This window comes from Oryzias latipes, chromosome 18, assembly GCF_053564925.1.
Source record: "Oryzias latipes strain Hd-rR chromosome 18, Olatipes_Hd-rR_3.1".
NCBI classification, from domain to species: Eukaryota; Metazoa; Chordata; class Actinopteri; order Beloniformes; family Adrianichthyidae; genus Oryzias; species Oryzias latipes.
Genome location: NC_136254.1, coordinates 2,744,741 through 2,769,772, shown reverse-complemented (window position 1 = coordinate 2,769,772; position 25,032 = coordinate 2,744,741). Strand labels below are relative to the sequence as shown.

The 25,032-nt window shown below is 44.2% G+C and overlaps 1 protein-coding gene across 5 annotated transcripts in view; it reads right to left on the bottom strand.

The window, feature by feature from the left end:
* Window positions 1-16,709: 16,709 nt before the first annotated feature.
* Window positions 16,710-25,032, bottom strand: part of LOC101160849 (RAS guanyl-releasing protein 2) — a 49,097-nt gene continuing 40,774 nt past the window's right edge. For 3 of the 5 annotated variants that reach the window (XM_011487811.4, XM_078936449.1, XM_020711855.3), the window contains exons 15-17: window positions 19,351-19,509; window positions 18,973-19,035; window positions 16,710-17,937 (exon numbers count right to left, since the gene is read on the bottom strand). In XM_011487811.4, coding sequence (XP_011486113.1) covers window positions 18,977-19,035; window positions 19,351-19,509 — 218 coding nt within the window. In that variant the 3' untranslated portion in view covers window positions 16,710-17,937; window positions 18,973-18,976. Of the gene's footprint in view, window positions 18,091-18,972; window positions 19,036-19,350; window positions 19,510-25,032 lie in introns of all 5 variants that reach the window. The other 2 variants (XM_011487812.4, XM_078936448.1) reach the window with 1 other exon arrangement.

Below are 25,032 nucleotides of genomic sequence, written 5' to 3'. Positions count from 1 at the left end.
AAAAAAAATGACTTTAGCAATTCAGAACCCCTTCTTAGTCGTTATCTAACTAATCAGCCGCTCCTGGGGAGGGGGGTAAAAAGGTTTAAAGGAAACCTCACCCATACTGAATTGATAACTTTAATAGAATGTATCAAAAGCGCCCAAAAATAATACGATTTTTGCATTTCTGAGTATTTTTCTATTCAAATTGTTGTGAATCACGAGCAGATTTAAAAAATGCTGTTTGAAAAAGACACTGGGAGCCACAAAGCTCCCTGCTCCGAGCTCTCTGCATTGGGGAGGGGGAAGAGGGTGTGGGGTTGCTCTTTGCCGACAGTCCCGCCCACAATTCAGAGGTGAATTTCCAATGAACTCCTGCTGCTCTGCAGAAACTATGTCCCAGAAAAAGACCACTGGGAACGCTTTGAAAACAGATGATGCAGCAGATGATCGGACTGGGACTTTAAGGACGTCCTGGGCCCCGCCCAAAAGCAGCACATGAAACACACTCAACAGATGCTCAGGCACCGAGAAAAGGTTAGGGGGCAAATCCTCCTTCCTGGTTTTGAAGATTTGGGGACTGACATAAGCTTTTGAAGGTTAAAAAGGTTAGAAGTTTACTTCTGAAAGATGGCATTTGTCCAAGCCGGACTCTTTCAACCAAAAATCGTAAAATTCATTTGAAATTGGACAGGAAGTCAGACAAAGAGGACACAGCGAGTCTTTCTGTTAGCCGCAGATCAAAGCCTCCTTTGCAGCATTTTTGGTGTTTTATAGTCGTTTTGTTGAAGCAGGTAAAATGTGAAATACAACAAAAGTGTTGAGTTTGTTACAGACATTTCCCTTCAAAAATCCCCCAAATACCCGTTTCTTTGGAGAGAAAATAGTCCCCTGAGTTTTTGCGTGCCTCAGTCCAGGTTTTGTGACTTGTGTCTGCATGTTTGTGTGTACAACCAATCAGTTTAGAAACTTTCATTTCTGACTGAACAACGGCTCGCTCCACTTGCTTCCCTTATCAAGCCGTCTGTCAGGAACCTCGGGGTCACTCTAGACCCGGTTTTATCCCTTGACTCCCATGTCGGGTCACTCGTTCGTTCTTGTTTTTATCATCTTAAAAACATTGATAATCTCCAATTGTGTTTTGAGATGGAGGTGCTCATCCTCGCTTTTCTGTCATCTCGTCTTGATTTCTGCAACTCCATCTTCACATGTTTGAGCAGAAAATCTCTAGAACGGCTCCAGGTTGTCCAGAACGCTGCTGCGAGGCTTTTCACCAATTCATCCAAATGCACCCGGTTGTTAATGCAGCTGCACTGCCCCCCCCCATCCGCTGCACTCAGCGTTTTCTTTTAAAAACATCTTTTTATAATAGCTTTTTCATCATTTCTCTTAAAAGGTGCTATACAAATAAAGTTTATTTTTTTATTATTATTATGAATGACCTGTTTTGGACCAATGGAAATATTTGTGTTTGTTTTCCCAAAGTTCTACGAATGTCAACACATTTTCATGCCTTCAGGCTTTAAGCAGCCATGGTGGCAAATGAAGTCTTGTGACTAATTATGTCCCTCTTTTAGTACGTAAAAATTGGGCAGCACATAAGATAAGATTTGCAGAGTGTCCTCATTGACATTTGTGTCGGCTGTAAAGGAGATGCTTCCTTCACGACAGAAGGCTCGAGTCCTGCCTTCAGAAAAGAAGTGAATCAAAGTGTTACTGCATGGGAGAGCTTTGAGAGAGGCCATTTGGGAGCCATTGTTTCTTCAGCGTTTAGCTCTTTTATAAGGTCAAAACAGCTATGAAAGCTTTAGAGACACATAACACACATTTTATAAGTGAGTCTAAAGTCTTACACTCTGCTGCCTTTCACAGGCCAACAACAAAGCAAATCCTCAAAGCTTTTGTGTTTGTGTGTGAGTGTGTGTGTGTGTGTGGGTGTGTGTGTGTGTGTGGGTGTGTGGGTGTGTGTGTGTGTGTGTGTGGGAGCAGAGCACATTTCTGAGGTGTGCTGGCAACTTGGTAGAATATTACACCTAGAGTTCTATTATAGAGTAATCAATAGAGCATTCTTGTCTTTCCACATTACCCCGCAGAATATATCAGCTGGCTCCACACTGAAAGAACAAAGGAAAGAGAGACGACCATTAGGTGTACATTTTTAAAGACATCACCTCCAACTAATGGAGTTAATTCATTTCATGAAAGAACTACAGATGTGAGCCTCTGCTATCAGCTGAGAAGCCCATTTTTCTCTATATATTTCAAATCATTTTTGAGGTTACTTCTGGTCTAAAGCTAGAACAAAGGGAGAATTTCAGTTTACAAGAACCTATTCACTGCCTGGCATGACCCCCCCCCCCCCATCTCACTGCAGTGTAGTGAGCAAGGAAGAGGACATGAGGGAGGTATTATTTATTAATTGTCAGTCTCCCCAAAGCTCTGTAAAACATCCTGTTGAGCTCCCTGAGGTGAGCGCACAGCTTCAAAGCAATTAAAAGCAAGTCCATGGGAGGAAGAGGAGGAGGAGGATGAGAGCGAAGGAGAAATGAATTGAGAGGGACGAAGGGAGCGAGAGCGGTGTGACCAGCCAACAGACCGCTAGGCTTGGCTGCGGGTTGGAAAGACTTGGATAGGAATGGGTTTCTCTGGGCAGGGGTCCCCATCGGGTTCAAACCCCTTTACCTCACCTGTAGATCATGAGATCGGTCAGTCTGTCTGCAGAGAAAGAAGGATGCTGCCCAAACACAAACAGTTTCTGTTTTCATTTAAAAGACCCACCCCCACCATCTTTTCATCTGTTCTGAAAGTGTTCCAGTGGTCTCTTCATTATGAGTTTACCACTTTTAGGCCAGAATAAAAGTCATTTTCCGGGACATATGCCTTGTCCGAATTCCCACCTTAACCCCTATCTAGAGCGTTCGCCATTTTTCTAGTGCAGTCTGAATCTACAATTCCAAAATCCAGTGCCCTAGAAATTTCAACCAGTGTGCATCGATGCTCACTAAATCGGTGAATATAGACCACAATGCATTGCGTCTGAACCATTTTTGGCAGAAAAATGTATTTCAATGTATTTTTTTGATAAACCATCAACATTTTTATCTTCAGAAGACAGTGGACTTATAAAGAATCCTCGTAAAACGCTCATATCAATTAGATTTTAACTTTGTGAAATCGATGACGTCATATCCGGCATTACTTTTTTAATCCATGGCACTACATCGTTTTTTAGTAGTTAGGGGTTAGGGTGGGAATTCGGACAGAGCCATAGTTTCTGTAGAGCGGCATGAGTTCATTAGAAATTCACCTCTGAGGTGTGGACGCTCCTGCTTCCCGACATCCTTCTCTTTACACTCTCTCCCGCTAGCTTACAGCCCCTCACAACCCCAAGCTAACACTATTGGTGTCACATAAAAGGTGAGTAATATCAAAAGCTGTCCATCCGTAAAGTTCTGAACCAGATTCCAGCTCAGACGAGGAAAACAAAAACGTTCATGGATCTATTGGTCTGACAGGGGATGCATCAGAAAGGGGCGGAGCAGGGAGCTTGTGGCCCCGCCCATTTTCGTTTGTATGTCACAACTACAAGCTTTTTCCATCTGCCCCTAATTCACAAGGATTTGAGTAAATACACAAAAATGCAATTTTTAATCTTAATTTTCTTTATGTATGTCCTCCGTCATGAGAAAAATGGAAGAACAGGTTAAAAATACCAAAAACACAATTTTTATCAGAGTGGGTCTTTAAATATTTTGGTACAGCACCATAGCTGGACCACATGATCAGTAATTTTAGCACCTCTAGAGTCTTATTTAATACATTAGTCCATGGTTAGTAAATCAGTACATGCTTTTATTCCATCTTGACATGTCCAGTATTTCCAGTACGATTAAGGATGTTTGAATTGGATTTTAATAACCCTATTGCATCTCTGCATTTGAGCTTGAATTGGCTGTTTTTTTTTTATTGTAAATGTGTCATGACACGAACACGAGATGGAACCAGATGCTGTAACCCGGAAGGAGGAGGCAGGTAAGTGGTTAGGTAAGTAAAGAGGTTTATTTTTGCGGATCCAAGTTGTCTTGGAGATTAGCGTGGCAGGAGGTCTTTGCGAGGCCGATGTCGAGGCGAGGCCGGGGGTCCAGATGCGGTTCTGTGACGAACCGGAGTTGGCGTTGCTGGAGATTTTGATGGCGTGGCTGGAATTCTTGAGGAGCGGTGAGGCTGAGGATCTTGAAGGAAGGAAGCCTTCAGCGTAAACAGGAGGACAGCTGCTGCTCAACGTGGTGTAAGGTGGTGCAGCGCCGCATGCCCGACCATCACCGCAGCCAACAGGATACCCACAAGCCCGGCCGCCCTGAGAGGACCAGGCGGGTGAAGCCGCCCCTCCCCGACCCCACCCATGTATGGTGGTGTGGGTGTGCTGTGTGTGTGCTGCAGGTAAAATAGGAGGTCTCCAGTGTGGGGGGCCCCACCGCTGCCAAGCCACAGAGCCCCCCCACTCCGGGGTCCCTCTGTGAGTGGTGTTTATTTGCTGTGTGTGTGCTGCTAACATGCAGTGTGTGTGTCTACAGTGGAAGTTAAAATTGTGGGGGGGACCAGTGAAAGATGAGCACGGATGTTTCACCGTGCCCCCCTACACCAGACCCTCCCCACAAGGCCCTAGATGAATCAGGGTGTCTAATATCCAAGTAAAAGCGGGATGGAGGGCGGGCGCCGACGCGACCCCAGAGAGAGACACCCCCATTGAGCCCCGCCAGCATAACCCACCCATCCAGTTCCCGGAGCCCTATGTGCCTGTGTGCAACATTTGTTTGGGTGAGAGCGGGGAGGAGCGGGCGGATGGGCACAACCGGGGGAAGTCAACAACTGGGACAAAGTCTTGCTTCCTCCACTAGGAGTGGGCGATACAGTACTGGAAATGTGGGTATCGATCCAATACCAAGTAAATACGGGGCCGACGTCACCAATACTGATACCGATACATTTGACTTGAAATGTTTTATTATAGAAAATTCACAAATATACAATTTTGTGTATAATAAAAACAGGATCAAGACTTTTGGAAAATAATAAAATTAATTAACTAATTACAAAAATCTGAACATATTTATTGAATATATAACATGTTTTGCAATAACGGCATAATACAATAAGAACATAAGAAGAAAAAGAAGAAAACCGGTACTACTGAAAAAAAGCTACAATGTATAATTGGGCAGGTATTTACTCAAAATAGGCTGTTTTTTGCCCAATCTGGCAACACTGCAGACAGACGCTGCGCTTGATTGAACTTTGTGAGTAAATTCAAGCTCTTTACTGTACATATTTAGGAAAACTGCAACAACAATTTTGGGAGTATTGATTTCATCACTATAGTATTGATACTTCACCTTGGTATCGATACTATTGATACGTTCACCCTTATTCTCCACTCCAATTCCAAATCCTCCACCTACAGACAAATACATCCACAGGTGCAATCTGGCTCTAAACTAGGCTAGCCGCGCTCGGGGGGCGACAGCTGGCTGGGGGTCGATTCGCCAACCCTTTGGTTGGTGGACGACCTGCTCTACCGCCTGAACTAAACTGCCACCCACCTCTGATATTGCTCCCCATTTTTATGCTACGCTTGTGTTAGCTCGGGCTTGTGAGGCGCTTGTTGCTAGCGGGAGAGAGCAGAAACAAAGGAATGCTGGGAAATTACCAAAAGGCCAACTATGGTCCCGCCCACAAATCTAAAGCAAATTACTTCTGTGCAAAAATTATTGTCCTAGAAAACGACACCAATTTTTTTTTTATCTAAAAACTCCATAATCATAATCAAGAGACCACTGGGAACAATTTTACAATGAAAAAATATATAGTTGGACTGAGAAATCCAGCCGCAAAGAAGAATAAAGAACAAATAAAAGTTGGATGATTTGAAATGTTTCCCAATGCTTTAGTGAGGTTATTGTTTACACAGAAAGTTCTGGATCACAGTGGATCTGTGGACTGAGACACTCCTCCACCCATTCATCTAGAAATATGTGGAAATGAGGACTTTATGAAAGCAGTGACATTAGATGGGCCTTTGAGTTAAGTTTGGTCTTCATACCTGAAATTGAAGGTGAGTCTTCCTCCTAAAGTTCTCATTTTCTGTCAACAACCTGTCACATGTCAAGGAGCTGTTTATATCAGGTGGTTTGGAGAACCTAAATTGGCAGGTGTGAATGTGGGGCACAAGGATTATCCACTTTATCATGTTGTTTACCCTGTAATGCACTGGTGCTTCCTGCTGGGTGTACCCCCTCCTCCCTGCCTCCCGCTGGGATGTGCTTCCTCCCCAAACAGGATGTGGGAAGCACAAGTAAGGCAGCGGTATCATTCTCTCAGGAAAACACGCTTACATGCTTCCAATGACATCAGATGCAAAAGCTTGCGAACCCAATTAAAACAAGGTTAGAGCAAAATCTATCAGCAGCGTCCGGCTTGAGTGGTCCATAATAAAGGAGGACCTTACATAGGTCGCATAAAAGCTGAAAGGTTTGAAGCCCCCTTTCTGTTATGAGCTTGTAAACCTTTAGCATCCTTTTCTGACCATGATGACAACTGAAATGTCTTTAGAGGACTTCTTGAGTCCTCATGCAGCCTTATAACCCTTGAATAATTGCTCCCAGATGATGCTTTTACCCTCACTCCCTGTAGCCCCTCATTTTTAGTTTTTACACTTTTTGTCACCCAGAATCCACACCTGCACTTGTCTCCTCTACTTGATTGACCACAAAAAAAACCATAGAAGGAAAGAAAGAAAGAAAGAAGTTCCATGAAAAAAATTGAAGTGAGAGAGACATTGCAATACTTGAATTAGTTCAACTGCTTTGCAATTCTGTGTTTTCTATCAAGGTGGGTTATGCAACTAAAAGGCCGTGTCATGCATCCGCTAAGTACATTTTGCAAATATTGCAAAGATGAAAATCGGTCATACTTTAATCTACATGGAAAAAGGGAGAAAAGGTTGTGGTCTTTACGTGAAAATTTCACAGATGTATCAGGAATGAACCACTTCAAAACCACAGAAGAATTAGGAATAAACACGCTAAGAACACATAAACCAACCGTTTATATGTAATTCATGAATGATTCATGGACCAATTACGTAATCAGAACGTGATGTGTGCGCCGTATACGTGACATAAAAGTTTTACACACAAATTTACAAATGCATCTTGCAAAAATCACGCACAATTACATAAGATTTACGTAAAATCTGCATATAAACTACGTTAACTACATAATTCTTAGGTTTTTAACATCTCAACAACCGAATTCACGTAAAGACCCGTCGGCCAAAACGCTCGACGGAGATCTGCGCACATCGGCGAATGAAAAACGCAAGAAACACTTGATGAGTTACGTACGTATATATCACGCATGAATCATGAAAGACGGACATTTCATAGGTGGAAATATATGCTGTATTCTGTTCTGATGTATGAACCGGCCTTCAACAAGGATGTGACAAAGAGGCTTTTCTAAGTCGAGCACTTCTGCTTTAGTTTAACTTATTTATCAAGTTTCTGTGGTTTGTCTCCTTTGTTTCTTTGGTACAGAAACATTTAACCCCTGTTCAATGAAACACAGATTAATTTAAGTAGATTGTTATAGTATCATCTGTACTTCTTCACCAGAGTTCACAAAAATGGCCTGGCTACAGGACTCACAGAGCTGGATGATCTCTCTGGTAATCTCTCCAGTTTTGCCTCCTTTGCAAATTGCGCGAGTTTCTTTGGAAAGCCAAACATTTCCTCTGTCTTTGCTCCAGTTTACTCTCAGTCAGAGTCTGCAGACTTTCCACTATCTGAGCTCCTTGAATGTTTAAGAATGTGTTTCTTTATAGTACGTTAGACATTAACATTTATGTTTTATGCCTTTCAAGCATCTAAGGCAGGGGTCAGGAACCTATGGCTCGCGAGCCATATATGGCTCTTTTGATGGTCACATGTGGCTCGCAAAGCTTTAATTGTACTTTTTTCTTTTTCATTAGACCAGTCCTCGGGTGCAATGCGATGCCGGGGGGGGCAGTAGTAGCGGTGCTTAGAGAAAAAAAAATCTGCACCACTATCAATTTACTATTATCTATTATTTCACAGAGTTTGTACCACCCGGAAACCTGTGAACTGCCGTCCCTGCAACTGCGCGCTCCCGTCCCTGAGAAAGAGCGCGCAGTTGCAGGGACGGGATGTGTGAGGAAGAAAGCGGGGGGTGGGGGGTTGTGGGCACAGGCAGCAAGGTGAGTCGCACAGGGATTGTCAAAACTTAAAACACGCTGCCCGTCACTCACTGCAGCGTGTAGTATGTTTGGCTCCGCGTCTGCATTTGAGCAGTCTTTCTCACATCTAAAGAACATTCAGACCAACCTAAGATCACGTTTAAAGTCTCAATGCCTGCATGAAGCAGAAACTCACCACGTATCAACCAGACTAGACCATCAGGAAAACCACCATGCAGCACCAGAAGTCGTAAATTGGTAAGAAATACTCATTATTTATTAGCAACAGCATAACAATGTAATTCAAAAGAATCCACAGACTTATTGTTCTTTAAAAGTGTTGAAATTACATCAAATGCACTCATTCATTTGTATTTTTAGTTTTAAACATATTGTTCCAGACTGAGTTTAACTGGTTGGCTGTTGTTGGTTAACGTTTTAAATTCTGGAGTTCATTGAACGCATCAAGAAGAGATGCTGATTGGCTCTCAGTTCTGTCGCTCAGCCTGTTGTTAGGTAGTTTGGACCAATGGGGTTCAGCCATGGGCCAAATAAGGGAAATGGGAGGGCTGACGCAGCAGTGAGCGAATATAAAGTTGGGAGAAGCTCTCTCGTCTCAGCGGGAGAGATTGAGGAGTTGCTGAATTAATTGTACGGCGTTTGTTACGGCCTGCAGTAACCAGAATAAAGAACCCTAGAAGAGGTTAAGTCTCTGTGCCTCAGGCTCAGTGTGGGAAAGGGACGCTTCAATATTGTATGGCTCTTTCGAAATTATATTTAAAAATATGTGGCGTTTATGGCTCTCTCGGCCAAAAAGGTTTCCGACCCCTGAACTAAGGCGTCACTTTAGCCTGTCTGTTACTTTCTTATTCTGTCAAAGTCCAAAACAGTCTGAGCCCGATCTCCTCTGTCCCCCGTTGTGCACTATAGTGTATTGTACTGTAAAGTTCAAAGGGATGTACAAACAGCTATTTGCAGGAAAAAATCAAATATTGTATTGACAAATATAGGAAAAAAGCTTCAGGTATGGATGGGGAGAGGTGGTGAAGCTGTACGGACGGCCATCTGTCGTCCCTGTTCGAGTCTCGTCTCCTTTGAAAAAAGGCTCTCTGTGCCTGACACTGTGTCATCGGACCAGAAAGGACCAGAAATAAGTCTGCCTGTCAGTCACAAAAACCCTGCAAACTCGTAGCACGCTACACGTTAGCAACATTAGAAGCGTCAGCCACATTCGCTTATTTACAAAACCGGTTACTCCCAACTTCATTTACAACACACACGCAAAAAAAAAACTGACTGATACAGCTAACACAAACGTTACTGTGACTACAACACTAAGTCCCAACCTTGTGACATGTACGAAGACACAGTTTGACATCGCTAGCCGTGTTAGCGTATTCACTATAACACCCAACCAAACAGCACCATGTACCTCTCAAACTCCCTTCAACATCAGTAAACACATCTATATTTATTCCATATTTTAGACGCTCCAGATTATAACGTCCACTGATTATAAAAGCACGGAGAATGTGGAAAATGGAATAAAGTAGCAGTTAAAAGAGCGGTTAGCATTTGTGCAAGAAAGCATTACCTCTTCTCTGGACCACAGCAGGACAGAATGGATGCTCACTGGTTATTTATGGTCACATGACACAACATATGTAAGACTATATATGTTTCTAAGGGTTCATTCAGTTCAGGCAGTCCAAAAGTCCCCCTCTGATCATGCTCGATCTATTTTCACAGCGTTCCCCCGTGGTCTTTTAGAGATGATTATGAACCTGTGCCGTTGTCTAGGACATAGTTTCTGCAGAGCGGCAGGAGCTCATTAGAAATCCCCCTCTGGTGATATCCCATCATCCATTTCTTTACACTCTCTGCCACTATCTTACAGCCCCTCACAACATCCAGCCTAACATTGGTGCAAATAAAGGTCAGCAACATCGTAGCTATCCAGCCGTCCAGTTCTGATCCAGGTTCCAGCTCCGACGAGGAAAACAAAGACGTTCATGGATCCATTGCTCTGCCAGTGGACGCCCATTTCAGTTGCTGGGTCACAACTGAGAGCTTTTTCAAACGGCACTATTTGAATAAAGAAATACTCAGAAATGCAGTTTAAATCTCAAAGGTTTTTATGCATGTCCTCCATCATGAGAAAAATACAACAGTTAAAAACCCCAAAAACCGCATTTTCAATGTAGTGGGTCTTCAGATTTAAGCCCTGTTGTGTGTTTGATGGTTCACCTCATTGCAGCCCTTTGATGGACAGCTCATAATGTGCTCCAGCTATGCTCCAGTTTCAGTGAACTCCCTTCACCCCCTATAACCCTAGACATCCTGTACATGTCAATTATTGATCATATGTGGGGGAAAACAGTTAAGAATTTCAAAAACATTCTAACACTAAACTGTTTGTGTGACCTTTTCTACATCACCAACCAAACCAAAGAATAGATGAAGAATGGAAACAAATGGTAGAAAACCAAGGATGTAGTTCTGTGGACTAAGACAAAATCCTTTGATGGATCAGTCGATGAAATACAACTCCTATTCCAGAAATTACATTTAGGGCAAGCCCTTTTTTGTGGTCATTTATACCTAATCATGCATGTGCTTTCATGACTACCCTCAAGCGGGATGTAATATTCCTCTGAAGGGTTGGTTTGTCATCCTAAACAGCACACTGTAAAGAACAGAATCGTGTGGACTTGTTGTGTTTCATTTTCTATCAGCGATTGCTGAAAAGTAGCGTCCAGCCTGTGCAGGTTGTACACACTGGAGATAAGTCAGAAGCATGCTGCTATCAGTGACGCCAGGGTCAGAAGATACCATCTGCGGGATTGTGATTCAAAACACACTTGCTGCTGCTGCTGCTGCTGAGGTTTACTCAGCCCCCCCACACTCCCTTAAATAAGTGAGCCCTGGCTATTGCAGATGTAATAGCATTGATTTTGTGTCAGTCCCGCTAGCCGCAGTAATTTGATTTGGTATCAGCCACTGCTAAATGAGACTTCTCCAGGCACTGGTGGAGGGAATGAAAAAGGTGAGGAGTTGACAGGTTTCTAATTCTGAGTAGCTTCATGTTTGCCGGCAGTTTATGGTTTTTCATGACGGGTAAAGCCAAGAGGCCAGCCGTCTTTGCATCAGCCTGGATTTAGCCTCAGACCGCGCCTCGCTCGTGTAACGGCGTTGCACCAATGCCACGCCAGCGCAAGCGTTTGATTCATTTGTTTCAAGTTGCACGACAGAACTAAAATGCCCCCACTTGTTTTCTTGGGCAGAAGTTAAATTTTCTTGAAGCAATAATTCATGGCGGCTGATTCTGCTCTAATGAGGATTCCAGCCCCCCGCGGCGGTGAGAGCTTCGCCAGAGTCAGCGATGAGCTTAATGAAATTAAGGCCTCAGCCGTCTAAGCGAGCCTCTTCAACCCTGTAGAGCTGCTTCTCCAGTGTCCACAGAAGCAGATGAGCCGAGCTTAAGTGCTGCAGACTCCCTCCATGCGGCCGGATGGGTTTGTTTTTCCTCAGTTTAACACGCGACTCCCAAAATCACCATCAAAAATACAGATTGAGCAAAATAAATTCCACCAAAACAAAAGCTCTTTTCCATTCAAAGTCAAATTATTATTCGGAATTACAATAAAACGTAATATGGAATCTTTAGTGCATGTTTCTGTGCATTGTAACGCGTAATAACACGTGTTGTGCTGTTATCTGCATTGTGCTGCTGCATTGTGATTCACCGCAAACCCTGACAGGGACTCTGCCTTATTGTCACATCCCTGTTAAAGTTTCCCACCTCCCTCCCTCACCTCATCCAGAAGCTCAACGCTGCCACCAAGTGGTTGTTAGCCACCCTAACCCCCAGTAGTGGGAGGTTAACAGCTCCAGATGCCGGCAGTCAGAGCACAGCCAGGCGACGGCATTGCAGATGCAGATGCCACAGCAGGTCCAGAAAGACAAGCTTGCGTCAAATTATCACAGAGCCTGGCTGCGCTCCCAGAATTTGATGAGCAGACATCAAATCAATAATCTGTTCATTAGTCCTGCATGAGCAAATCTCAGAGTGATCTGCTCCTGAAAAAATCAATACTGCATGTAGTTACTCACTGAGCCCGATTCTTTTCTTGATCCATGGTAGTGTTTTATGTGTCTCCAATGCAGCTGGTAAAAGGAATACCTCCCAATTACTAAAGAACAAATGGCCCCCGTGCGCAGCCCGCCGGGGTGTTGAGCGTCAAATCTCTTTAGAATTGAACAGCCCCACGGACCGGGGGCAATTTGTTGTGGGGGCAAATTACACTTTAGCTGGAATGTGCTCCGTCTACCCGGCCCCGGATCCTTCTTTTCCTTCCAATCAAGGTCACAGTGTGAGACTGCTAACAATGTGTGAGGCTTTCCCCCTCCTGCCTCCATTACTATGCAATTAGCTGCGGTGCTATTCAATTTCCCTCATTTCAGACTTTGCAGATCAATATCACTCAGGCTGCAGCCTAAATGGCTGTGCTGCTGGAAGGCTTTTTCTGTAGCTTAAGGGGAGGTATCAGTCACCCGGCTAAAAGAGACATTCAATGCCGTAGTGGGAGCCGCTCGCACATACGTGGAGGGGCTGTAGTGCAGACTTCTGGAGAGCGGGGCTGCTGAGGTGCACAAACTGCATTAAGGTTGTCAGCTTTCATCATCACCGTCTTGATTTGGCCCGAGTGCGGTCTGCTGGCCATTTCCTCTCCTTTCGTCTTTGGCCTAACCTTTTTTGTATGCCAACAAAAAACAATGTGTGTGGGCTGATAAGATAAGATAAGATAAGATAAGATAAGATAAGATAAGATAAGATAAGATAAGATAAGATAAGATAAGATAAGATAAGATAAGATAAGATAAGATAAGATAAGATAAGATTGATCCCCGAAGGGAAATTGAGTTGTTACAGCAGCCAAACAAGAAATATAACAGTAAAAAATTAAAACATTGTAGTAAAAGTACATGTCATTAATAAATAAGTAAATACAGCAGCAGTTTTAGCAGTCCTATCCTACAGTCTAACTTCTGTTGGGACAATGGGCCTTCCTTTTTGCACTGAGGCTGCAGCAGTCTGCGGCTGGACGAGCTACTCATGGTCCTCGCCGTCTCATACCAAAAGTGAGAGGGGTTGTTCCGGAGGCTGGACAGCTTGGTCAGCATCCTCCTCTCACCTACAGAGTCCCCAAAGTCCAGGGGGCAGCCCGGGACAGAGCTAGCCATGGGCCAGCTTGTCCAGTTTCATCTCATCTCTGTCTGTAATTCCACCACTCTAGCAGAACACTGCATAGAAAGTCGCTGATGCAACCACAGTTTGATAAAAGGTCCTGAGCAGCGGCCTACACACACCAAAGGACCTCTGTCTCCTCAGAATTCTGACCCTTTTTGTGCAGGACCCTTGTGTTGTCTTGATGTTCTGCCATGTGTGCTACCGTGATCGATAGGCCAAGTTATGAACCCAAATCACCTCTGCAGTTCATCAGCTCATTGTTGGCCAACATTGTCCCACATGAGAGAGCTCAGCAGTATCACAGCACCGAGATATGAGAGCCGGCTGAAAACGGCCGGATCAATGACGGCTCATCGAACTCAACACGGAAAGTGAGGCCAAAGCAATCACGGACCCAGACCGGCTTCTGCTGTGAGGCTAATTAGATGTGGCGTTGACTCTAAGGCTCATTCAGGGTTGGTTATTAATATCTCTAACAGACAAGCAGAGGGCAGCAGATCACGGTCATACGTGGAGCTGCAGGAAAAAGTCACAAAACTAGACGTTTGACTCTCCATTTTGGACCTTTGTGTTGCCAAAACTGCCCTAAAACCCAAATGATGTTTTGGGGAGCTGGAGGCGACACAAGCAGTAATGATTGTTTTTAAAGTGTTGGAGCATGCATCAGCTGTCGTCTCACACTTTCCTTCAATGCTCCTTTTTTAGAGCCATAATGTCAGCGCTGGAACAGAAAAAACAATTATTCTATCTGAAACTAAGAAAAAGAAAGAGACTTTACTTCTGACCCGACAACTTTGCGTTTTAAGATCCAAATGGGAACGTTATTCCGAAGGTTCCCTGTTCCCTTTATGGAGAATTATTTTTCAACTCTCTGGAATTTTCCCACGAGAGGAACAAAAATCTATGAAAGTACAATCACAACAAGTTTCAAACATGAAGCGATTTTTGGAAAATATATAAAAGTATTGTTTTATATAAAGCATGCGTCTGAATTCTGGATGTAAATGTATAAAGTAACGATGATTTATTGTCTAATACATTTTGTAGTTTGCATAAACTGAGTCACAGACATTCACTCAGGGCACTGCAGGTAAAACTTGTTATTATTGGTCATAAAGAAGCCAAACAAAGATGGAAGAAATCTTCAAAAGGGATCAGATTATAGATCAGACATTCTTGTAATATGTCAAGGAAAAAAATCAGGCTTTATTTACATCATTTAGCCTTTAAAAATAACAGAAAACCAAATAATGGCGTGTGCAAAGGTTTGGGCCCCCTGAACAGTTTCCAGCATGCACCGCCCCCTTTGGAAAAGCTGAGACTTAACACTGTGATGGGTTGATCTAAATCATTGTTTGCAAAGACCAGGTGAATTCAATGTCAAAGATTTGAAATAATCTGAGTCATCTGACCTTTGCCCCCTCGGTCAGCATCAGGGGTTCTTCCAAGCGTTTGTCTAGAACCCTCAAACTGACAATAGTTGATGCTCAGAAAGCAGAAGAAGGCTAGAAGAAGGTAGCAAAGCCTTTTCAGATGCCAATATCCTCTGTTCGGAATTCAATCAAGAAATGACGTCATTGGGAAGAGTGAAAGTTCACCTGAGATCTGGAGGACCAAGAAACGTTTCCGTCAGAGCAGCTCGCAGGATTGGGAGAAAAGCCAGCACCCTCCCTAGGAGACTTTGGAGTCGTTCTACAAGGTTCTACTGTAAAGAGATACTTGTACAAATAGTCTTCGTGCGAGAAAACTTCTTCTACGTCCTCAGCACGAAATTCAACGTTTGAAGTTTGAAAATGAACGCCTAAACAAGCCTGATAGATTTTTGGAAACAAATTTTGTGGAGCGATGAGGATAAAATGAAACGTTTTGGCCGAAATGAGCAAAGGTAAGTTTGCAGAAAAGGAAGGGCTTTACTTCTGTCAGATGAGCACCCCACCACCCAGGAGTACTGAGCATCCCCCCCCTCCAAACACCAGGCTCCAGCCAGGGTTCCCCAAGGGAGACCCGCCCCACGTTCCAGGGTAGCCACCCAACCGGCTTACGGTTGGTCCAGGAGAGAGCAAGGAAGGGGCCGCCCACTCCTGCCCAGGAGGAGGACTTCCAAGAGAAGTGGGGGTCTCCAAGGACCACAACCGCTGCCGAGGCTGGTTCCTCCAACCAGGGATGGGGTAGGGGGCATAAGACCAGAGGTCCCGCCTTCCTTGTGTGTTTATTGGTACGCGTGTTCTTCTCTCTTCTTACTGCCTTTTACGCCTTGAGACGCTTAGGGCAGCAACAAAATCTTTCCATTTCTGACGGACGCGGGCCAAGGTGTAGATGGTTCCCCAGGTGTGTTCGAATTCTTTCAGCTCGGCGCCAGCTGATCTTCGGCCGTCCTCTTTTTCTCCTTCCATCTGGTGTCCAGTGTAGTGTTGTCTTTATGATTGTGTCCAATCCATGTCCGTCTTTTAAGGATAATTGCTGACATGTCTTCTCGATTGCTGCGGGAGAATAGATCTTCATAGGAGATCTTTTGGGGACAGAAAGTGTTTTAATATCCTCCTCAAATTTCTGTGTGTAGATGTTAGTGAGTTTTGTCAAGTCTTTCTGTGCCATTCTCCAGCACTCTGCTCCATACAGTAACACAGAAATATAACAGTTGCTGTAGAGTTTCAGTTTGGTACACGTGTGTGTTGGAGTGTGTGTTGTTGTGGGGTAAAGGGTGCGTGTGCTAAAGGGTGCAGTTACATTTTGCAGGTAGGACACTGAAAAGAATATTGTTTACATGAATCCAAAACAAAAACATGACCATATCAGGAATGTGGGGGAGGTTAACAAAAATCCTCTGTATCCAAAGAAAATCCAAAAGTTTTCCTTTTTACAGATTCTTCTAAAAGTTACACAGACCTGTCCGTCACTCCCAGGCGACCCAAAAACAAAGATGGTTACCATGGCGATAAAACCAGCCATGTTAAAAAATAGTGTTTTTTTTTGTTTTTTTTATGAATTTAGCCCGTGCAGCTCTGACCAGGGAGGTAGAGGCAGAACGGGGAGGATGAAGGGCGTGTAGCAGCTGCTCACCAGCGAGGAGGGTCAAAGCGGCCGCTGGCGGGGCGGGTAGCAACAACATTCCTTGAGTCTTTATTTTGTTTTATGCTTTATCGTTGTTTCCCACAGACTATCAGAACACTGCTTACTGTTCATGTGGAAAGATCTGGATTCTTGTTAAAACAACAAAACGTGTTTCTGTTCAGTGTTACTCTTTAATCACAACAAACTTTCACAGCAACATAAATCTGTAGGACGCCTGCTGCATTTAATACTGATAAATTATTTAGGAGCCACCAAATAACACAACATCCTTGTGGAGGGGGGGGGGGGCAAACACTGTCAATCAGAGGCGCCACTTTCACAGCACAGATAAACACCTGCAACGTGAGGAGCCTCATTCAGCCAGCAGTCAACAATCAGCTGCTCCAAGTCTGTATTCATGTCTCCTTGGGCACAAAGACACAAACATCTCTGCAGTAATGCCTCCTAAATGAAGAAGGAGTCAGGCGAGCCTCAGAAACAGAAACGCTCAGTCAACAGAGGAGGCGTGCAGAACCAGAATAAATGCATTGAAAGGATTCTCAGGATTTTTTGAAGCTGCTGCCTAAAAATAAAACCTTTTCCAGATTTTTGGTTGTTTTGAGTCTAAACTCAAAAGAAGGGATCAACAGCAGAGTGGGCTCCTCAGCAGACGGCAGTGTTTTTCCCCCTTCAGCTACATGCGCGGCTGCTGCTGACAACACCGCAGCGTTATGCACAAGACAGCTACGGATACTCTGGTAAACACGACACACAGAACATCCTTCAAAGTCGCCTCTAATGGCAGCTGTCTGCACCGCCGCCTCTCCTCGCCATTTCCTCTGTAAAATAATCGCAGTTGTCATTGCACTTGAGGCGGCAAAACACAAAACTACTCTTTATCTGACACAATAATTGGTCATCAGTCCACTGAAATGCTTTTCAGAACAATATGATTAGCCAAAGAAGAAAAAAAAAAGAAAAGCAGAGCAGCTCATAGAAGGCAACAATAGCTTAGTCTGGTTGGCAGTTTTCCATTCTTCTTAATAGCAACAACACCACCTCATTTACAAAAACCATCAATCTGCAGCAAACTACACTGACTTCACTGGGAAAACACAATTTTAAGGATTTCTTTTGTAAATATTCTGAATATCCAGTGATGTTCTGCAGAAACACAGAATGGCATTGCAGAGGCTGACAGAGTGACGGAGTGTCAGTGCAGGACTCGTCCACCGGGGGGCAGCATTGTGTTCATTCTCAGTGCCTAAAGGTTTGTAAGACTCTTCCAGGCTCCGGTCCAGTCCCGTGCAGGCATCCTGTGAACCAGCCACGCCCTTAAAGGTGAACTCCACGAGTGTTGCTGCTCCACATGTCAGAACAGCTCCGCACTGAAAGGCTCCTGCAGGGATGAGGAGACACCGTCATGAAGCTGAAGCACAGGGATCCTGGTCGCTACATGCATGGACGTGTCTCCCGTAAGAGAAACATTTCCGTCATCTTCCGTGCTTCGTCTGCGCCGGCTAAGCATTTTCCAAAACTAAGAAAGATCAGCCTGAAAAAGCAACAAGTGGGATTTTAGTTCATCTTTCCAATGTAGTTGTTGCTGCTCCCTTCAGGAGTCACCACAGACAGTCAATCACAGATGCACATTACATTACAGTCTCGTGGGTTCAAATCCCTCTTCTGACACCAAATGTGACGGGTTCTTCTTAGCAGTGAATAATTAAATCCCTCTAACATAGGATGACCAAGCCAGCAGACTCCAAACACCAAACGATGGGGTTTTATTGATCCCAAAACAATAATCAAAGAAAGAATTTAACTGCTTCTGGGAGAGTCCGTTGCCACCACGGCAACCAAGACTGCTCTCTCCCCCAACTGGGAAAAGTTCACTCCTTATTAAGGCTTAGCCCCTCCCACAGGGAAATTAAGCAAACACTTCTTTAAAACAAATTCCTGGAGGATTCTTAAACATAACTCCAAAATTAGAGATTTTTAACCCAAAAAAAAAGGTGGTAACGAATGAAATACAGAAAGAAGTTTGAAACTAAATCAATTAGACCGAAAGGGAAACAAATAACCCAAACAATTCTGACCAGTCACGTCACTTCCTGTTTCCTGTGGATATGAATGCTGATGTGTACAACGCTCTGGTTTGGCTGTTTGTGGAGGGAAACTAAGATTCTGTTTAAGGCCAAGTGTGCACCATCAGAATGAGACAAAATATGAAATGTGAATGATTTGTTTGCACGTGTCCACTGAAAACTATAAACTGCTACTGGGCTGTGAGAAGAAAAGAGAGAAAAACAAAGGATTGAATCTGGTGTTCAGGCGCCGTCCTGCAACCTGTGACGCCGCTTCATCACATCATGTCACTGAGTTCAGAGGAGAAGAGCTTTTTGTTATGAAGCAGGCGGAGACGGACCCCTCTCACCTGGTTATAGGTGGACATCAAATACTCCTTCCTCCACCGTCTCCAGGTCCTCCTCGGCAATAGCTGTGAGAAAAGCATCAAAGTGCAGTCAGGTGTAAATGCATTCACTTTCTAAACAACAGGTCGCCCACGTTTGTGCACGTTTGTAGCCGGTTCACAGCAAAGTATCTGCACCGCCAGTTTCCCAGCACCGTGAACGCCGCGCTGCGGTTGGTCAGCTGCATTTCCACTTTATTTCTTTTCTAGAAACTACAGGCAGCTGGCTGTTGCCATAGCAACACAGTAATGGTTTTTGCAAGTTCAGAGGCATAATAATGCAAATATTGACTGAAGCGGAAGGGTTTGACCGTCTGCCGTCTCTCTGTCAAGGCTTCTCACCTGTGCTCTGCAGGCTGGGAGGAGTGTTGGCGGGTGGGGGGAAGCTGTAGGAGCGGGCCTGCAAGGCCGGCGGCGTCTCGTGGCTGATGCTCTTCGTCCTCTTCCTACACTCCACAGCCAGCCGGCTCCGGCAGGCCTTGTGGCAGTTCACCCCGCAGGCTGCCGGGACACACGGGGAGGCGAGGCCGGCGAGGAAACGTGTCGGGAGAGCGGGAGACGACGGCGGGTTGGTGGGGGGGTGAGAGAGAGAGACGACCGCCGCAACGGGAAGAAAGAAGGAGACAGGAGAAAAGAGGGTCAGACAGGGACACTAAGGGTTAACAGAAGACACTGCATGCAGACACATGGACAGTCAGGCCAACCGTACCCAACAACAACCTGGTCAGCCCGTGGGGGGTCTGAGAGGACAACAGTGATATGTAATCACTGCTTTTCCAGCAGGCGGCAAGAAAACAATAAAGGCGTTTCATTTCATTTCATTTTCATTCCATCCTATCATATATGTCAGAAATGTACTGAAATATCTAGAAAGAACTCTTAAGGCCCCACTCTGATCATCTTTTGATCTATTTTAAAAGCGTTCCAAGTAGTCTTTTAATTGTGATGATGTCGTTTTTAGCCAAAATCTAAAAATATGTGTCATTTTCTAAGACATAGTTTCTGCAGGAGTTCATGAAATATTCACCTCCGGGTTGAGGACGAGATTGTTGGTGTGGAGTAACCATGTCTGTCCTCATTTCCCATCATTCCTTTCCTTACACACTCTCCTGCTAGCTTACAGCCCCTCACACCCCCTCCCTAATGGTGCAACAAAAATGGCAGCAGTTTCAGAGCTGTCCATCCGTACAGTTTGGATCCAGATTCCAGCTCAGACAAGGAAAACAAAGACGTTCATGGATCTGTTTGTCTGCAGGTGGATGCATCAGAATGGGGGCGGAGCAGGGAGCTTGTGGCTCGCCATTGTAGCTTCTGATTCACAATGTAAAGAAAAACGCAGAAATGCATTTTGGAGCTTAACTTTCTATGTGTTCTCCATCATCAAGAAAAGGCCCAATAAGATGGTAACCCCTTGTGCTATCCAAGGCACGTAAACGTTGGGAGTGGGGTCATCTAGACCCCACAAGAACCTTTTTTCGTCAATGATTTGTGATCTTCACTGGTGTCCATGGATTACATGAAATCTTTCCACCTTTGTCAGGGGATCGGGTCACCTGGACCTCATAGATAGCACAAGAAACACAAAATACACAACTTTGTGTCGGAGTGGGTCTTTCATGTCTATGAAACTCTGTGTTTTATATTTTGACCCTTTGAACTGTCTGGACCAAAGAAACAGCAGAGCAGTAGAGTCTCTGCCTACTTTCTTATTGGAAATACTCGCACACAAACATGTTTAACCTTTGCTCTGCTGCACATAAAGGAAGGGATAATGCCAGACAAGGTATCCATTATCAGGAAATAACGGACAACACGAAGGTGTGAACTGTTCGACCGGAATGAACACCTCGCTATCCCTTTCTTTAAGGACATTCAGCAGCCAATCATAATCAAGTATTCAGCTATAGGTATAATGAAAGCTGAGGTAGTGATCCGTTTTTTTGCAGTTTGCTTCTCTCTGGGTTTACATAATAATAACTCAGGATGTGCATCCATTTTCCATTCTTCATTCACTCCTCAATTATACTTGGGGATGCCCTGGGGCAGGCTGACAGAGGCATGGCTGCCAGTACTGACCCCTACGGCGCATCACCAGGACCTTCAACCGCCAGTGGAGCAACACTGGAGGCAGTGAGGGGGAGTGCTTTAATTTGATCCTTTTCCTTCCTTGACAGATGTCAGCAGTACTCATCCTGTCACATTTGTGCTCACAGGGCTTCATGATGACGTAAGGCCTACATCATTCCACCCTGTTTGGTATTTTACCAGGTTTTAGGAACTTAATCTGCATTTCAGCCAAATACCTCATGGTGGTGTTGCGTGCAAACAGAACATTGAGTAAAGGCCTTTACCTCAGGAAGCCATTGAATAAATCCGCAATCAGTTGTGTCTGATTTTTAAGAAAAATAACTGAGGCTTCAGTCAGAGATGTCCCTTTGACATTTGTCTCTGTTCTTTTCAATTTCTGAATGTTGTTTGCCAAAGGCATTATTGTCTTTTATAAATTCTTTTTTTTTGTTTAAATGTCGCTTCCCTAGCCCTTGTGCTGTCTTTTAGGGTCTAAATGACCCACTCCCAATGTTAACGTGCCTTGGAGGCACGTTAACATTGGGAGTGGGTCATCTGGACCCCACCAGACAGTGCGCTGGACCTTTTTTCTTCAATGACTTGTGAGCTTCACTGGGGTCCATGGATTACATGAAATCTTTCCACGTCAATGTAAGGGTGGGGTCATGTGGACCCCGCAAGAAAGCACAAGGGTTAGAATTTTTGCCTCTGTCTTAGTTCCTCTAAGGGTAATACACAGGTGAAGCTCATTGACTGTATCTGAAAACTGGAATGAGTGGGGGGGAAAGAGACATGAACTTCCGGTTCCTAACGTCCCGTTCCGACCAATGATGTCCTGGCGCCGTGTTGTTGTCTGGAACCAGATCCTCTTGCACTGTCGGCGTCCGCAATACAAAGACTGGAAGTAAGTCATTTTCTATGGATGATGTCACACTCACTCCGTCCAGGTCTCACATACAGTCAAAGGTGCAGCTGTATCCTAAAGGGGGTGCAGGTGGGTCTTGCAATCCATTAAGAGTGTTACACCCACCTTAAGGAACGTAAACTGGAACATACGTTGTTGTGCATGCGATAAGTGTACCATGAAGTATTGGTAAGGCTAAAGGAAGTTACACGCACCTATCGTGTATGAGTGATGCTGTCGTCATTACGATGCAAGTGATGGCTCCTTACCGACTGCATGCAAATGCTGCGCACATGGGGTGCGCAGGTGATCTGAAAGTGCCCATAGAACGCCCGTAGGCTCAACTAAACCATGTCTAACTTCCTTTTTCTAACAGAGACGAGGAACATGCACGTGCAGAGGGTGCAGAGGAGCGCACGTCTTGCAAAATCTGTGGGTTTAAAAAAAATGAAATATCCGTACGACACGCCCGTGTCTCACCTCCTTCACCCTTACTTACCCCTGTGTGTTGTATAAGTGTTAGTCTACAACCAGAGGCCTGCAGCATGCCCACAGAAAAAAACATGCAGGAACATTTCTGCTCTACAGGTTCACCAAGTGGTCTACGACTGTGATGTTTCATGCAGGCCACCTGTGTGTCCCTTTTCTGAGGGACATTTGCCCATATCCACCCGTGAGGGCAGTTGTAACTAACGTTTAATTTCTAGTTAAGAAGCTTAAAAAGGAGGCCGTGTGTTTTGGATCCATTTGCTTTTGCATTGTGGTTTCAATCCTCTTCAACAAACCCTGACATGCTTTAACATCAGTTGTTAACATTTTTGGTAAGATTCGCCCAATCCGTGTAACCCTAGTGCTATCCTAGGCACTTTAACATTAGGAGTGGGGTCATCTAGACCCCACAAGACAGTGCGCTGAACCTTTTTTCTTCAATGACATGTGATCTTCACTGGTTTCAATGGACAAATCCTTTTTTTAACCTTTATCCACCTTTGTCGTGGCAGGGAGAACACGTCAATGTAAGGATCGGGTCATCTGGACCCCATAGGATAGCACAAGGGCTAATTGCATTTTTCAGTCCTGATACCCAATTTTCCTGCTTCTTCAGAGCTTGCAGCTGACGGAGCTGATGTCCTGAGCTCTGGGCTTCCTGCGCTGCTCAGGGTGATTCATTACAGTTACTTCCCTGGAGCTGCGTAATGGATATGAATGGCTGTGGGGGCTCCCTCATTGACTTCCTCTGGTCTCATTAATGAAACAAGCCTGAACACTTCCAGCCACACTGCAGTCCTTTGGAGTGGAGAGGACATTGAGTGGGGGTTGAGGGCAGCAGGTTGTGTGTGTCTGTGTGCACAGAAATATTTATTCAAAAGTCTGTTTCTGTTTTTGTTTCAACTATCATAATCCCAAATTTCCTGCCTTGTTTTCTCATTAAGAGATTTAATTTCTTTTTTTTTGTCAGAATATGTTTGTGCTAATTACCAAATTAGCATAATCAGACTGGGTTTTCTGTTTTTTAAACCCAAGCTTCCTATTGTTGTAGGCTGCAGGTAATGGACCTCCACAGACCAGAGGAACACTAATTACTCTGGCTGCTATGCAACTGGACAGCTTTGACAATAGCTTGCCTGTTATTTAATGAGCACTGGTTGGCCTTCCTGAGAGCCTGGATGAAAGAGGAGCCACAACTGCTAATTCAAGTGCTTGTTTGTCAAGAAGATGTTGAAAGAAATGTCCTTAAATAGCATCGTGTGAGGCACAATAGAGACAAGAATTTTGACTTACAGAAATGGCTTCATTTGACTTTTGATAGTTCTGTATTCCAGGCTTTTTTAAGCTCTTTTATTTTTTATTTTACCAGGTTGAAATGTCCAATTTCTTGTCAAATTACCTTGAAATAAGACACATTCAACTAATAGGGGGCGTTTCGCAAAATTCAGTTAGTTTTAAAACAAAATATCAAATATTATAACCTTTTCACTATTTCGTCTGGCATTAACAGTAACATAAGAACTGGACTGAACAACTCCTCCCCCTCGCATTCCAAGAGGAAGTATCTGCTGGCCCCCAAAAGCCCAAATCCCATAGACTTCTATAGAGAAATAAACAGCTGTTAACCATTCTTGTTCTACTAACTTCTTATTAACGTATTCCTGATAATGCAATTTTTTTTCATGATATTTTTCTGTAGTTGTAATTATTTAAGTTATAAACTGACAGATGCTTCCATAAAAGTTGTAGCATTTCCACATACGTAAATGTATGTTTGGAGTTGTCTATTTACTAATAAGAAAAGAGAAATATCAGTATTGACTTTCCTTTGTTAACCCTGGTTAATATGGTCCTGGCTATATGCTCATTTCTTTTGGAGTTTATGTTAAATGGATAACAGGAGTACGGAAACTACAATATCCGGAGACTCTGGACTACAAATATGGCTACCTGGGGACTTCCTGTAAGCAGGTGAAAAACTAATTAATACGAGGAAAAAAGGGGGGGGGGGTTGACAGCCGCAGGACACGTACATGCCGAGGATTACCGTGACGTCGGGGAGAAGTCGAACAACGTCAGTGGAATACTCTGGGATTTATTTCTACAATTGGGCGAGACCTCCACATGTATGGAATGACTGAAAACCCCACCAACGGGGGACAGAGCCGGTAAGGCGCGTACGTTCATCCAACGGATGGAACTTCCACGTCCCGCGGTCACTTGGATCTCTGATTTCATATGGAGGGCGGAGGACGCCAAGAGAGCCGATGACTTTGTAAATAGCAAACTAATATAAAAACTCTGGTGTATTGGGTGAAAGACTAGGAAAGCTTGTGTGGGGTAGAATACCTGACACTGTTTAAAACTTGAGTCATACTGTTTGTTTGTTTGTTTGTTGTGTGTAATACTTTGAAACATTGAAGAGTGTTACAAAGTAGATGGCCTTGCATCAAACGTTCAAAGAATTTGATTGACAGATTGTCCCATGCCCGCTTTCAGTGGTAGGGGTGCGGCCTTCTAAAGTGCTCACTCTTGATTGGAGAGAGTGCTTGCCATGGATATGT